The sequence below is a fragment of the Hippocampus comes genome, unplaced genomic scaffold, assembly GCF_001891065.2.
Source record: "Hippocampus comes isolate QL1 unplaced genomic scaffold, H_comes_QL1_v1.1 scaffold137, whole genome shotgun sequence".
NCBI classification, from domain to species: domain Eukaryota; kingdom Metazoa; phylum Chordata; class Actinopteri; order Syngnathiformes; family Syngnathidae; genus Hippocampus; species Hippocampus comes.
Window position 1 is genome coordinate 928,166 of NW_017806002.1, and position 16,815 is coordinate 944,980.

The 16,815-nt window shown below is 40.6% G+C and overlaps 1 protein-coding gene across 1 annotated transcript; it reads right to left on the minus strand.

Moving 5' to 3' along the window:
- Positions 1-2,141: 2,141 nt before the first annotated feature.
- Positions 2,142-4,964, minus strand: mrps16 (mitochondrial ribosomal protein S16). Its single transcript, XM_019892536.1, has 4 exons — positions 4,791-4,964; positions 4,633-4,671; positions 3,023-3,289; positions 2,142-2,512 (listed from the first exon to the last, which is right to left on the minus strand). Exons 2-4 carry the CDS (start codon positions 4,643-4,645, stop codon positions 2,403-2,405), a joined length of 390 nt encoding a protein of 129 aa, XP_019748095.1. The 5' UTR covers positions 4,646-4,671; positions 4,791-4,964; the 3' UTR covers positions 2,142-2,402.
- Between the last annotated feature and the right edge of the window lie 11,851 nt (positions 4,965-16,815).

Here is a 16,815-nt window from a genome sequence, read left to right on the forward strand (position 1 = left end):
TAAGAGTTCTGCAATGTTCGCCGCTTTCAAAATACCATAAGTACAATGTATTTATTTTCTTCACATTTTGCAGTCATTTCTATAATTCAGTAAACTAATTACTTTTTTGTAAATTATAAAAATACTGTATTGTAAAATTTTAAAGACATTTTGTGCTTTTCCCAAAGCAACATCATTTACAGTATCATTTTCGATTACAATCGACATCATTACAATTTATACAGCCGATGAGGAACTGTATGACCGCAAATGGATTCTTATTTGTGTGAAAGTCAGTATGCGAAATGAGTGGGTGGAAAAGTGCTCTTGAGACAAGGAAAAAAAAAAACGTCACGCTGACTGGCCCATAAAAATAACTTGGCAAATAATGGAATGGCCATTGCCATCCACTTGAGGTATTTCATCTGATCATTTCACGTTAATCACCCAGCACAAGCACGCACACACAAAAAAGGAAATCAGAATAACAAAGGATCAAGATTGAAAGATTACACGGGGGAGAAGAAAGGAGGAAGTGAATTCTTGGAGGAGAATAAAGAAGTAATGAATGAAGAATTAGGATGCAAAGATTTATTAAAGACCAGGAAAGCAGCGCAGGACAGAAGGAAAAAAAAGGAGGGTACTTTGTATCTTTGCTACAAAAGTAGCGGAGATCAGCTTTGGGGTCAACTAGATATTATGTAGGCCTATATAATATAATAATATTACTAATATAAACTGCAGTGGTGGGATTGGGGCCACTATGTAAATACACAACACACAAAAGGGATACAGTATTTGGCTTTTTGGTGAAATTTCAGGAAGAATCTAAAATGCATTAAATCTACATATAATATAGATTTTTTAGATGGTCATATATTCAAAATTAAGTCATAATTTTACATGAATAAAGTTCAGAGTATGAAGTCATCATGTTACAAAAATGAAATTGCATCGTTTCGAGATTAAAATCATAATACAGTATCAAGAAACGATTTGAAAAAAAATGTTCCAGCGTAAGGATGAGCGATGTCTAAAATTTCATTAACAGATATATTAGTATCGGGGCATGGTGGCCATTTCTGAGCATTCTATTACAATGCCATAAATTTTATGAAAATGAAATAATGAAAATCAGAAATTGCTTTTAAAGAAAACCTTAAAAATAATTTGACCATCGGGATATTCAACCAAGGTGTGTCCTCTAATTAGCATCACTGGTGTCTTCAAACTTGTAATAAGGCACTCGGCCTATTTACAGAATGACAAGTAGTCACTAAGATGATTTGGCGAGATGACGTGTACAACACTAAACACGATCCAGAGGAAGTCAAGTCTTGGGAGATTAGAAAGAAAATTAGAGACAACCATGTTAAAGGTAAAGGCTACAAGACCATCTCCAAGCAGCTTGATGTTCCGGTGACAACAGATGCACAAATTATTCACACATTTAAGATCCTGTAGCCCAGGGGTCCCCAACCGCCGGTCCGCGGACCGATACCAGTCCGCCGGGCATTTGGTACCGGTCCGCACAGAAAGAACTTGCCTTAATTCCGTTTTATTTATTTCGGAAAACGAAAGATGTTTTATTTTGAAAAACTACCGAATTCTCCGTTACATCCGTCTGTGTCACACTTGGCACACATCAAGCCACGCTTCTCCGTCACGTCCGACATCCTACCTGTGTGAGGCGGGGGGTTTCTGCAGCAACGGCGACGAAAACAAAATTACGAAGTATACTGGACATAAACCACACACTTGAGGTGTCATTGTCTCCTATTACCCCGAGATGGGACCGTCTGGTTGCAGAAAATCAAGCTCGGTGCTGTGTTGAGTCGTCATTTTCATGCACTTTGAATTTGCGTTGTATCGTATTTTGAAGGCATTAAACATTGCCATAGCGATCGGAGTGTTGCGGCCAGATTAGACGCTCCTTGTGTTTATTATTATATTTCGAAAACACCACAGTTTTCATGCAGCTCATACCATATTATTTTGTTGTATTATTTCCACCACACCTTAAATGCCGGTCCCTGAAAATATTGTCTGACATAAACCGGTCCGTGGGGCAAAAAAGGTTGGGGGCCCCTGCTGTAGCCAACCAACCTAGACGTGGCCGTAGGAGGAAAATGAATGACAAAATTGAAGAGATGGATACTATGAATGATAACAAAAGAGTCCAGAACATTTATTATTACTTTTGTCTAGGGCAGAGTGCAACTGGGTGGATTTTTGATACGATCCCTAAATTTAAGCCTTCGTAGGAACATGATACTCTGTCCGATGCAATCGCTCTGTAAAAGAGGCTTTAAACAGGAGTTGATGTATTCCCTCACCTTTAATTATTAGTTGACTCTGTGCTTCAAACATAATATAGAATGTACAAAAACAGTCTCTGTGAGCTGCGGTGACATCACAACTCATCACGCTTCCGCCTCCACATTTTTTTCCGGTTCCGTCCGTGCCGCTTGGGCTCGCCGACGCTCCGCCTCCGTCACCGTCATGGGATGGAGGGGGAAGAACCCCGCTAAACCTGAGGGAATAGAAATGGTGACTTTTAGAAATGTCTTCAGAGTTGGGTACAATTCATGGGCGAAGAAATGAAAATCATTTGCGTAAGGGAGATGAGCCTTATTTGTCGGTCAAATCATTCAAATTAATATAATATCTATCACCTTGTATAGGTATCAGGTACACCAGAAGACTATTGAAAGACCATTTGCCTTGAATAAAGATGCTCTTTTTTCACTGACATGGTCAGAAGAGTGAACTAATGTTTATTATGTACAGCCCTCGAGCTTTGTTGATTGATATCATTTCATTTTTGACAATATTTTTACTATTGTATTTTTAGAGCTTTTTTTTTTTTAATTCAATAAACATGTTTATTGTTGCATAACAGTTTTTCGTATTTTGAACACAATGGATTTTTTTTTCTCAATAAAGCTCTCGTATGGAATTGTGTTACCTAACATTGTGCCCAGTCAGTATAAAACCCAACATGATCTCCAAAACGCTAGCAAACAGCGAAACATAGAGGCACCTAGAAGTTTGGCTACTGGCTTGGTCGGGTGCGCGCCACAGCCGATCCAGTACTTGATGCGGTCCGAGTTGAAGCTGACCAGCTTCTCGTTGTACACGTTAGGCAGCGGGTCATAGGTGCCCAGCTGCTCGATGTACTTGCCGTCCCTTGCCCGCTTGTTGTACGCCGCCACAATGCGGTAGAAGGGTCGGTTGGCTTGCTTGTGGCCCGCCAAAGCCATGCGGAGGACCACATAACCACCGTGGTATCGCTTTAAGAGCTGCGAGGCTGCAACAGAAGATTGGGTTTCAAGTTATTTTTATTCCTCCATGAGGCAAACCATGTGAAGTACAGTGAACCCCCGTTTATTGCGAGGTATATGCTCCAGATCCACCTGCAATACGTAGGTGAAAATTTACAACACATTTAATTTGATTTTTTTAAAGCTGAGACCCTCCAACATGATTGAGACACATTTAAACTTAACACGCTATTTATACACATTGAAAATCTATTTGACCACACTCCAAAAATTGAAAGCTAAATGCAGATTTAAAAATAAATACATCTAGATCAGTGGTTCTTATTTTGCAGAGCCAATTCCAATGATGTTGCTGGGGAGATGACATTGTGTGGGCCTCTTTTTTTGTTCTGGGGAGTTATACCCAGTTTACTCACTCAGTGCAGATTGCCTCACTTCTTGCTGTTTCTCTACATTTTTATATTAGGACCATTTTACAATTATTTTAACCTTCCCTCATGTTTTTCTTTTGTTTATTGGCGAAACTGGTATAAATCTATATAAGATATGGTTTGATAATATTCAAAAAATGTACAAACAGAAGCCTATCCTAACCGGGTACATAAACGCCCACGGGTAGTAATATGAGTAACTACGGTGTTTGTTTTAATAGCTTGATGATTAACTTTATATTCGTCCACAAAAAGATGTTTTTTTTTTTTTTTTTTTAATTATAACACTATACTTTTCAGCTATAGTTTCATGCAGACTGGATAAGATTTGAGGATCAGACGGAGGGTTCTTTATTAATAAGTGTATCATGTTTTTATGCAATTCATTTATTCTGAAAAAAAACGGGTTGAAATTTCTTCATATTTGTCAGACTTTTTTTTGGAAAATAAAATGAATACAATAGTATATATTTTGTGTGTCTGACAGGGATACTGATGGTTTCATATGTATCATGCATCGCTCCAAAAGCGTAATGGTTGGTGTTAAAGGCTTCCAAGTCCCGATATGTAAAACAAAACAATAACAAAATATTGCTTTGTAAAAAAACAAAACGAAAATGATGAACTTCTTGTTTTATCTTGTGTAACAACTACACACTTTACACAGGGGGGTCCTCGGTTTACGACGCTACCAACACAAAGGCTTCGAGGTTGCGTTTGACTGCTTTTCATCATGTATTTATCATACCAAACATCTAATGATATTTTGACTTTACATCTGCGTTAACGTGTGCTCCGACTTGCGTAAAAAAATCGAGTTTAAACGTCACCATTGGAATTGAACACGTTGGTAAACTCAGGACCTCCCCTGAGGAGGTTCTTCGAGATTCTATGTGTGCAAAATGATTCATTTTTAGAGACTTAGATACAATACTCACAGAGATGGACCATGATACCTGCTGAATAGTTTGAAAATCCTGCAACAGAGGAAGATTTCTTTTTTCAAATTGCGTTCCAACGGCGTATTGTTTACATAGGCTATAGCTCTGCCGAGCTAAACAGCAAAAAAAATGAAGTGGAAAATTGAACGGAATACCTCTGAAGTCTTGAATGGCGTGGGGAACAGCACAATGTGTCCAGTTAATAGTAGAGTTGAAATTTTAGGCAATATCAACTGCTTATTTTGGTCGTGCTGTCCAAACCGAATGTGACATTTGTCAGGGCGCAGCCATGTTTCAACCGGAATTTGCGTCGGTCTTTCCGGAGAAGATGTTGATAGGTTTCCAAGACGGTAGGGGGCAATGTTGCGCTGCTAAACCACAGGGCTGGAAATAGCCCCAAAATGTACACGAATAAGTATTTTTTTAAATTATTTATCCGAATTATGAATAATATAAAAGATTTTAGTGTATCAATTAATTCAAATATACTTTAAGAAAAAAAATGATTTCAAGAGATTAGGTCCTTTTTATATTTTTTATTTTTAAATTGGTCAAATGTTATATTTTTAGTCAGAGATGCAAGTAAACATTTCTACAGGATTTTTTGGGGGGCGATGATTCAGAATCTGTCCTCATTTTATTTTATTTAGCACATAAGTTAATAATAATAAGAAGAAAATAATATGTAGTACAGTCATATCCATCCACCCATCCATCCATTTTCTGATCCATGTTATCCTCACATGGGTCGTGGGCGTGCTGGAGCCTATCTCAGCTGTCTTTGGGCAGTCGGCGGGGGACACCCTGAACCGGTAATATATTTAGTAATATATATGAATTAAAGGTTAGGTTCAGCAACAGGTGGGATTGGTTTCTGAAATGTCATAGTATCAAGTCAAGTATCAAGTAGAACTTTATTGTCAAATGTGCTGTATGTGCAACATACAGCACAGATGAAATGTCTTCAAAAAATATAGATATATATAATGGTCACATCCATATTGCACAAGCCTTTATAGTTCAAACTTAACCCAAAAATATCAAAATCTAAAAAAAAATGGATTGCTATAAAAAGTAAATACGTTTTTTGTTTGTTTGTCTAAATCTGACTCGGAATTGTTTTTCGGGACAAAAAAGCCTCTGATAAAAATCAGTTGTTGACCTGCAGTGTCACAGTGAAGAACAGCAGGGTGTCCTAAAGGTTAGTGCATCTGTTCTCAGGTTTGAGAGAGGCTCAAACCATTTAGAAGACTTGAGTTGCTTTATTTAAATAGGGGGATTCAAAGTGAAATTTGAATGTGAAGTGTAAATATTTTATATTTAATATATGATTTTATTTTCCTTTCGCTGTTCCTTTTCATTCAAATTTTATTTTCAAGGAAACATACCAGTTTTTTTTCTTTGGCGTGGTGAAACAGAATTAAAATTCCAGTTTGTCATGTGGGTCCATTGCAAAATTAATTGCCCACCCCCGGTGAAAGGCAACAAGGCTAAACGAATATTGCAACAAAGACCAAGCCTTGTTCGGTTAACTGGCTCGATTTGGGATAGTATCTAGGATTCACATTATCAGCCTATTTTTAGATCCTCCTACATTAAAAAAAAACATACATGTTGGGTTCACTGAAGAGTGAAGAATAAAATGTGGTTAGATGGGAATGAGTGCATGTGAATATACATGCACTGCGAGTGAACGACGAGCAGTACTGCGTGTTCTCTCACCCAAAGTCAGATGGGGTGGGCTCCAGATAAAACCACAGACCTGAAGACAAACTTGATAGAAAAAGAATAGCTGTGTTTTCAAAAGGGTCTACGGGAGGCCAGAAACTTCTGCAGGACAAACTTAAGAAAGTCGTATGATTATTTAAAGTTGAAACCCTGAATTCCCATCAGACTTAATGTGCTCGTGTGCGCTCTGCAATGAGTTTTTTAAATTTGTGCCACAAAAACAAGAGCCCAGTGAAAGCGCTAATTAGACAAAAGGCTGGGTGCTGGCACCAGGTTATTTCTTGCGTGCCTGTGAGCGAATCCAAGAAGCAGTGGTGATTAGCAACATATGCATCTGGGGATCAACAGCAACACAGTACCAACCGCGCCGCTCCAGCTCATTTCCATACATTAATTCATCCGTGTACATTTGCTAATTCTGTCCAGCGTGTAGCGATAAAGTGTTGGATCGCACCGAGGAAATCTTTCAAAGTGGCCTGTGACACTGAAATAAACACAATTATTAATATCTCGGCTTGTCAGTGTTTGAACTCACAATTTGATCCCGTCATTTCTAGCATGCTCAAATGCAAAGCCACACCCTCGCAGACTGGCCAATCACAGTGCAGAACAGTACACAGGTCCGAAGGTGACCTTGGCGAACACCTTTGAATTAAATTGAATTTTTTTTTTAAATGTCAGGTTTTTTTTTTTTTTTTTTTTTAATAAGTAAAGTGAAACGATAAAACGTGCAAATGCAACCTTTGAATTAAGCTATGCGTCATTCTTCATAGTCATTTAAATGCAGTAAAGATCAACAGGCACACCTCTGTCTGCTCTGGGGTAAACACTGTGTGTTATCATATATTTTTAGTAGCACTGTTTTGCAACAATTATATGCTGTCATTAACAAAAATGATAAAAATATCCTGATCATGTGAAGCCTAGATACTATCCCAAATTGAGCCAGATAAGCGAACAAGGCTCAGTCTTTGGTGCAATATTCGTTTAGCCCTGTTGCTTTTCACCAAGGGTGGGCAATTAATTTTGCAGAGGGCCCACATTAAAAACTGGAAAACTTGTCGAAGGCCAACTAGCCAACTTCAACTTTGTCTATAGTAATTATTTAGAAAAAATGTATTGTCTTGTATCAATATTTGAAAGAATTACTACAAGTGTAGATATGGTATGTACTGTACTGTTAGACTTAGGAAACACATATTTTAAAAAAATTTGAAGCGATCATTACAATTCCATCTTTACGCATTACAAGATTATATATATTAGCCGTTCTTAGTCAGCACTCCCAAATATATAGAAGTGGCTTGTATAATATCATCGCCAGTGACCTATGATGATACAGTGATGACTTATAATAAACACAATGCATACAAGATATGAAACTGTGTAATTACATCGAGAAATCTTTTTGTTCCCTCCATCGTGTAGGAAATCAGAATGTTACTGGCGTTAACACTTTTATCATTTTTGTTCAACTCTATTTTTGGATAAATTGCTGCTAGAGGGTTTGGAAAAGTCACTCAAAACATAGCAAAAACGACGCTCAGTTGGCAACACTTCAGACACAAGTCAGAGCTGTTGCTCATTACCTTATTTGTGCTATTGTCCACACGTGTGCACATTAAAAAATAACTTTCAAAATAACGTACCACTCATTTTACATTTTATTTTGATTTCATGGTCACTATGAGGGCCGGTCAGATACAGTGGGATGCCCTGCTATGGCCCCGGGACTGTTTTTTTTACCCTGATCTGCTTAACAAAGAGAGAGCTAGCCAGTTTTACAGAACACGTGTTTCTCTCCAGTATCTTCTGTGTCTGTCATCATGACCATGCGGTAGTTGACTTTTGCTCCGTCATCTGTAGATGTAATGGCGGGCATCCAACACGTTCCCAACATGGCACGCACTGACCCAGCACCCTCCTTTGATGATTCCGAGGAGTGAGGGTATTTTCAACTCTCAGTATTCTCTCTCAGTCTCACTTCTGATATATGTGACCCAAACCGTAAGGAATAATTACAAAATATTACATAAATGAGCCAACTCAAACAAAGATGGTATATTTCTGTTGTCGTGGCAACCAATCAATGGTAATACCAGCAGCAGCGCATCTGCAAAAGTGTGAAGTGTAACAGTGTTGATCATTGACTTTAATTGCACTTGAAACATAAAACAAAGTGGACAGTCGTTACACTGACATGCAGACGGTATATTCATGACACTTGTCAATGATGTGATGCCATCAAATGACGACATCGAGGAGCCATCGTCTCACTCCCTCAAAACATTTCCACCTCCTCTTTCGTCGCTAGAATTTCTGGTCGGAGGTGCTAGCATGTAAAAGAAGAGCTAGGACTTCTGAACCTGCAATTTGAGAAATGAGGTGAATCCACAAAGGTAGACTGGTGGTCCAGTGGTTAGCGCGTCAACCTCGCAGTGCAGAGTTTGTGGGTTCGATCACGGCTCCAGCCTCCCTGTGTGGGGTTTACATGTTCTCCCCGGGGCTGTGTGGGTTTTCTCCGGGTATTCCGGTTTCCACCCACATTCCAAAAACAAGCATAGCAGGCTGATTGAACACTCGAAATTGTCTCTTGGTGTGAGTGTGAGCGCGGATGTTTGCTCGTCTCTATGTGCCCTGCAATTGGTTGGCAACCAGTCCAGGGTGGCCCCCGTCTACTGCCTGAAGTCAGCTGGGATAGGCTTCAGCATCCCCCGTGACCCTTGTGAGGATAAAGCGGATTGGAAAATGGATGGATGGATGGATGGATAGATGGAGGTGAGTCCACAGTCAATGCAGTCTGCTCAAAGCAACCCTGGGGTATTTTCACCAAACACGTCAGTTGTCAGCGAAACGAAAGTCATGGAGTGACAGACAGAGACGGTCAGTACTGTAGTGACGATTCCAGCGAGGGATGAAAAAACACTTCCGTTAATGCTTAATCCGTCAGTTTTGTTTAATTTTCGCGTCATTCGCCCAGCAAAACAGGCGTACATTAGTGATGGATTGACAGACCTTCCGTCAGCACTTCAGCTCAGCTGCTAAACACAATGGGTGGCTTTCATTTTTTTATTGAGACTTGTGAGATACATTATTTAAACATTCAACTCAGCTAGTTGCTCCTCTGTAGCCAGTAACATCACAAGGTCACTTCCCAATCAGCTATCGATACGATTCACGTCACAGGAATAGGGAGGAATAACATTTACAATGTCCAGATCCTTTTCGTAGCAGACTGGAGAGGAAAAAATATTTTCAGAAGCCCCAATCCAGCCTGTTTATATATTCCCATTGCTCCAACACACCTGATTCAAATGAGAGATTATTAACTGGCTTGTGCAAGGCTGACTGACGATCTGATCATTTGAATCAGGTGTGTTGGAGCAGGGACACAGGAAGAGGACTTTTAGAGGCCTGCTCTAAACAGACGTCACACTATCGATCAGGATAATCGATCAGGATAATATTTTCAAAAACATCCGACAATCAGACCTTTGCTGACTTGGATTTGTTCTTGGTTTTGCTGTTCGGTGCTTTCTACCGTTTGTTACCGACGTTGCTTTACTGTTTGTTGTATATGTTAATTGCTCCATGCACAGCACTTTGTATGCAGCGATGGCTGTTTGAAAGTGCTCTATAAATACAGTTGAGTTGAGTTGAGTTGGATTGTAGGAGAGGAAAAAACGCTCAACTTCTGCACTTCACTTGAGGAACAGCAACTACACGGGGTAAGTTTTAGCAAACCAACACTGCCTATTCTGTGAAGGGTCTTGGAAGCTAACTCGAGCTGACACTGGAAGAGAGGCGGATCCCTGGACAAATAGCATGTCAATATTTATTATTAGTTATATATTGTCAAAATTCTTAGTTCCACTCTTACTTTATCTGGTTTCGTTGTGAAAAACCAGAGGGCTTTCCGAACCTAGTTTGGAGGGTCCCAGAATACAGAAAGACGGGGACAGAGGAAGGAAGAAAATTCTCCCGCCGAAATGAGGGAATTCCACAAATTGCTGTTTTGTCGCAAAGTAATCCTGTTACTACTGCCAAGAATTGGAGACGGTGTAAATATGGAAATAAACTGTTCATGTGGCTGTAGCTTACAAGCACACACTGCTCGCCTCTGATATACTTTATAATAGGCTGCTGCAATACAGTACGTGCTATTTCCGTGAGCCCCTTCCCCAAGATTTTGCAACATTTTATTCAAAGGGGAAAAAAAACACATTTTTGCATCATGTTGAAATATAAAAATAAACATTTTTGTCATATTAAAATAGCTCACTTCAGACACAGGGTGACTTCTGTGCAGGTAATGTACAGTTAACATAACCAGTATCACCATCCCTAATGAAATGGCTGGCTTTTGGGGGGCAGGGAAGGAGGGGGGTGGGGGCAACCAAGAAATAAACAACTCAAGTTAAATAATTTCAAAAGTATTTCTCCAATAAATTGGCGTTGTTAATCTTTTCAAGAGGGAAAGTGAAGGGGTTTGAAATTCTGCTTCGGTTTGCAACCAGAATTTTTTTAGTCGGTGGTCTGTTTTCCTCCCACATTCCAAGAACATGCATTTGAAGTTAATTGTGGGCACAATTCTCCATAAGATTGTTTCTACTAGTGACTAGTAGACTAGTAACTAGTCTGTCTTTTTGTGCTCTGCGATTGGTTGGTGACAAATCCAGGGTGTACCCAGCCTCTTGCTCACAATCAGCTGAGATAGGCTTCAAGTCACTCACAGGTGAGGACAAGCATGATAAAAAAATGGATGGACAAAATGTGCTGTGCTTGTAAACACTTCCAAATTATATTTTTGTTGCGGCAAACGTTTTGCAACATTTTCAGTGCAGTGAAGCTTTTTTCGTACCATTTCCAACTCATTTTGACTCCAACTCAGTCCATGTTGTTCCATTGCTAGGTTTGGGAGCATTCCCTCAAATGTGTGCACGGGGCTTGATCTGACTTGATTTCACACATAGGAAAGCATGCAATGAGTGGCAAGCATGTCATCAAGGCTGCATCTTGACGCTAATACCTTCTGTTGCCAAGCGCCCAGGTGACAGCTGGGTTGACTGTCTGGTGAAGGGTGGCGGGGCTGGCAGACGCAATTTGCGAAGGGGGTTTGTTAGTGAAAAGGTGACACTGCCACTGGTGCACCTGGGTTCCTGGTTGACCAGAAATACTATGCCATTGAGTCCGTTTAAACACCGTCCGTTCAGAGCCAAATCTTTCTTGAAAAATGTTCCCTAAAGTTGGAACTGTCATCATTAAAACTTTGGTACTTTTTTTTTTTGTCCAGTGTGTTTCACTGTTATACTAGTCCCCCTGATTATCGCCAGTAGTCATGCAGATGGCTGTGCTGGTTCGATTAGGCCATGTTCGGCACTGTTACTGGGATATTGCGATCTTTGGTAGGCTCATATGGTGTACAACAAATGACATTGTCAATGTTCAAAGTTCCTTTCGGTGCTTTGTCTATTGACACAAGCCGGAAGAAAGTGCTTTGTTCCGAATGAGGAAGTTGATTGTGCTTATACTGGATTTGAAAACCTTCACTAGGCCAGGTATCAATTAGTTGTTTATTTTTTTGCTATTCACGGCACAGCTCAGTCTTGACTGTTGATCCCCACAAATTCAATGTACACTAGTTAACTTGTGTTTATACGTACCTGAATGGCAATTCTCCATCTGTTTTCCATACTGCCGTTCCTCATTAGGGTCATGGGTGAGCTGGAGCCCAGCTGATTTTGGATGATCGGTGAGGTACACCCTGGTGAAGACAGTGGATCCTCATTTGACGAGGTTCTTGACAATCTTACTGCTTTCCATTTTATTGTTCAACCCTTTGAGGGACAGCGGTTACGACAGTGGACAGCTTATCACGTTGCAAGGTGCATGAAAGGGTTTTCATCCAAATATTTCCTGCAATTATGACTTGCTCAACAAAATGGATGGATGTGACTTGAAAGAATGTCTACTTCTACATGGCGACGGTTTGAACAAATGATTCCAAACACAATGAATCTCAATGGGAACTTTTGTTAAGCCACTGCTGTATTGCAAATGTCCAATAAGTTTGCATGTGATCGGTTGTACACAAGCTAAACTACCAAAAGGCACGTGAACATTCATCATCTTGATTCCATTCCGCCGCGTGACAAATGACTGTCAGCTGCAGTATTACAAACGAAGGCAGCACATGAATGTGTTGTACAAACGATTGCGTAGCAACACGAAGCCCAATTGCCTTAAAGTCATTTCTTGATGCAATAATCTGCCCCCGCCGTTGTATTTTACTCCACTGAGTGCTTGTCTCTATTAGGAGCCTTAATGCTTGCTGATGTGGCCTATCTTCAAACAGGAATGCTGATGGTATGGCCCTCGAGCGGTGCGATCGGGCCCAGGCCGGGCCCACTCTGCTGCATAGAAGGCAATAAAGACATAAGGAGGATTAGTGTTGTGTTCCTAACAAAGTGGATGCCAGAGAGCGAGAGGGCCATGCCCATGGGCTCCACCGCGCCCCTGCTGCACTCATTGACACCCGGTCCCCCCGAACGCCGCGACTTGGGTTTCCCCCGAGGTCCGCTCTCTCTCGGGGTGCTCTGCGGATGTGCGATAGACTCTCGAGTGGGTGAACTTGTGTCGTCGCTAAAAGAGGCAGCGAGGACGCCGACAGATAATCCACGGCTTAAGCAGGCAGCTCTGCAGCAACTTTCCCCTCTAAAACAAGGGAACATATGTTAAAACAGTTCAAATTTAATTCAATCACAGAACCGCGCGGCGCATATCTGCTGCGAAACACTTTCCCACAAGCCGGGAGAGGAGGCTCACGCTCTCGACTAGGAGGCGGGAAAATAACATCCGCAAGCATCGCGGTGTGATGATACATACTTTATCGTCCAGGGGAGCAAATATGCAACATGTTTTGAATGGAACACGCTGCTCGAAAGCAGCCAAGCTCGACATCTTGATGATGTAGCTACAGTATTTGCGATTGATTTTTCGCCTTTTATAATTCGTTTGAATGAACGTGATCTGTGAAATTACACGAGCGTTTTTTTTTTTTTTTTAATTTCATGACATGACGTTTCAAGCTCAAGAACTGCGCGCGTTGGAAGAATAATTTGTCACATGGCACAAAAATTCACGCTCATTTAAGGCCGTCCTTACCGTTTTTCATTAGATGGTTTGATATTCATAAGAGACAGTTTTTGCGAAAAAAATATTTATCGTGATTTGATGAGGATACAAATGGCAGGTAATAAACGACCTTAGATTGCGCAACACTGTAATATGTCATTGCGTGGTCACACCAGTGGACAGCTAATCGTGTTGTCAAGCTACAGGTTATCATTATTGGTGCATGAAAGGGATAAACGTCAACCAAAGTCTTTTTGTGTTGCTCTAAACAAAAACAAAAAAATGTTGACAGGTTCCTTTGTCCACATGTTCAACAATCCATGTAGTATTTCCGAGTGTTAAATTGGCTTTGCAGAAGGGTCCTCACCTTATAACCGACATACGAGATTTCGAGGCGACAAATTAGCACAACTGCATGCTAATACGTAGTCACGAGTTTTTGGTTTGATTATTTAAATGTTTTGGCTTCAAATAGTGACTCTAATTATGGCTTTGCTACTGTGCTGGTATAAGTTAGTGATACATTAGGACTTGCATTAAAAAGTCGTGTTGTTGCTACCATAGGAACAGAACTCTGGGGTAAACAGAGAGACCCTCTGCATTGTCCAATGAAACACATACAGTATATCTAAAAGTTTTTCCTTGAACCTGCCGTGCGCTCCTTGGCCTCTTTGGGGCAGTGTGATGCAGTGCATGCATGAAGACGCATGTACATATTTACATAGATAATAAGAGAGTAGAATAAGAACACGTTATTAATCTTTTTCACAGATTCGGAAGAATATATGACAGTGATTATTGTTCTATTACCTGTCTGTATGTGTTGCCATACCATTTGTGTGTGAATATTCATTATTTGAAAGGATATCGCGCCTGCAATTTAACGCTAATTTTCTATTAGCCTGCCAATAGGACTTCTCATACCTTGCTAGCACTAAGACCGGTGATGTTTCTAAAACGCTGTTTTTACATTCACAATGTGTGTAAATAATGTTGTGGCTTTAGCTTTACAATCAAATCCAACTGATTGAATCACTATTTTGTATTAAATGAAATGTATAAATAAAAAAGAAAATAGTGCCAGGCAAAGTAAGCAGCTGCTACCCACATTTTGCCTTGAAAAAAAAGTCAGCATGACAGATCGCTGTCTCGGGCTAAACGCCTCTTTAATGCTCCGTTTTGTAGAGTAGGTAATGACATTTACACAGCATACGCGCACATATGGAGGCTATTTACGCTCGCTGGAAGGCCCCATCCCGACTTGTCTTGTTGTGGGTCGTCTTCACTCCTCGAGTTGCATACGGCGGCCCGAAGTGTTCGTTTGGAGAACAAAGGCCTCGCTTGGCTAATACTCGGCTAAGTTTACATGTTCATTCACACTTGATTACGGAGGAAGTCCTGACATACGCAATTGTTTCAGTATGTCAAGTGGTCCTCCATGAAAAGAGGCCTTCAACACGACACCAATGTGATGTAGAGCAGCGCTCAGCGGCGCACTTAACCTCCGCCAAGGTTTAAACTGTTCACAAAAACATGGTGGGGAGTTGTGACTGTTTTATTTATTGATGTTTTTTTTTTTTTTTTGTACCGTGACAAGAATAAGGCGGGAATAGGCTCGGAATTCCTGACGCAAAAAACAAATCAATACTTTTAAATTCACAACAATTGACTAAGGTGTAGTAAAGAGAAGATGAGGCCATTTGTTAATTTGCATTTTACTTCTTGGTTTATGGAAAACAAAGTACCACATGAGGATTTGCTAATTAAATCCAACAAAAGTTTCATTTCAAATATGGATTTGTGGCTTTTTTTTTTTTTTTTGTAGAGGAACAAAAAAAAACTATTGTTCAAATAAAGGCAGAAAAATATGCCAGTGCCATATTTTATCATCTTATGGATGCATTAGGATTGAAGAGACAAAATTCCACTCGTGCCATGTAACTCCAAAAGAAACAAAAATTCTCTTAAGTGTCACTTGTTCACCTCATCTAAAACAAACAGTTTAAACTAAGTAAGGGATATCATTCAATCTGCAACACTGCAGTTACTTCATCAGAGTCCATTTATTCCAATTTATTTTCAGTTTCTGGCAACTCGGCAACAATCGTGGTGCACCAAATTTAGGCGAGAAATTCTCAAAGCTTTCCCCTCCCCCTGCAGCACCGAAGGAGTAAAAGGCATGCAGGTGTCGTCTATATTTACCTGAGTAAGCCTTTATAGATTAACACCGTTTAGCAGCTCCTGTGCTCAACTCCCAAATTAAGTGCAATGCATTCGCTTAATCCCGTCCTCTTTACAAACATGTACAGATATGCTGAATGTCGACTATATTTTCAAACAATTTTGCTTGAAATATTGGAATGAAAACGGATGTTTTTCCTTTCTGGTTGTCATGGGCTACACTGGCAGTGGAGGTTTAAAAAACAAATCCTATCTCAGAATAATTTAGTCCTTTTTTTATTGTTATAATCATTATTATTCTTCATTCAAACTCTTGGTACACATTTGATTCCCACTTTGAAAGAGTAGTGTGATGTGTCCCTATGATTGGAAGTGTTCACAGTGCTCCAAGAAGTGGCACTACTGTCCCATGCAGATAAGAGTTGCGGGCGTAATTTGCTCACACTGCGGCCCCCTTTTTTATTATTATTTTTTTTGAATATCAGTGCGGCTGTAACATCAGTGAGGTGACATTCGCGGCCGCCGCCATCAAGATCCAACGGTAGCCATGCTGCTCCCGCAATCAATTATCCATGCGTAACTCCCCCCTGCCAGTGTGTGCGACATGAATCAGTCTCCTCTGCCTTGATTCCCAAGAAAAAGACAGAGCCTTTCATTTGAACCTTTGGAGGAGTTGATGAAACTCGCAAACATCGAGATATTTACTGAAATCATTCCAGCACACAATTAAAGAAGGATGCATTCGTTGTAACACAGGCCTGGTCACAAAGGGAAGAGCCCCCCCCCCCCCGCAACTCTGTGTGTGTGTGTGTGTGTGTGTGTGTGTGTGTGTGTGTGTGTGTGTGTGTGTGTGTGTGTGTGTGTGTGTGTGTGCGTGTGTGGAGGAGAAGGAGGAGGAGGAAATAGATTTCACAGCACATATTGCTCCTATCAGACTTTGAGACCACTTGAGTTGTTTTATGATTGTTATCATGCTGCAGCACACATACAGGCTCCACACTCGTGTCCCTCCCCAAATCGGGACCAAACGAGGCTAATTTGGATCAGCACCGCATTGTACACCTAAACCAATGAGACATGATTCCCTAAAAAGGCAGCATGCAGCCTCTCACCCCCCCACCCCCCATTCCAACAGCC

What these genes read in the sequence shown, in the direction of transcription:
- mrps16 (XM_019892536.1), bottom strand. An exon ending in GCCAGTAGCCAAACTTCTAG is followed by an intron (nt 2,513 to 3,022) that starts GTGCCTCTATGT and finishes CTATTCCCTCAG; the next exon opens with GTTTAGCGGGGTTCTTCCCC.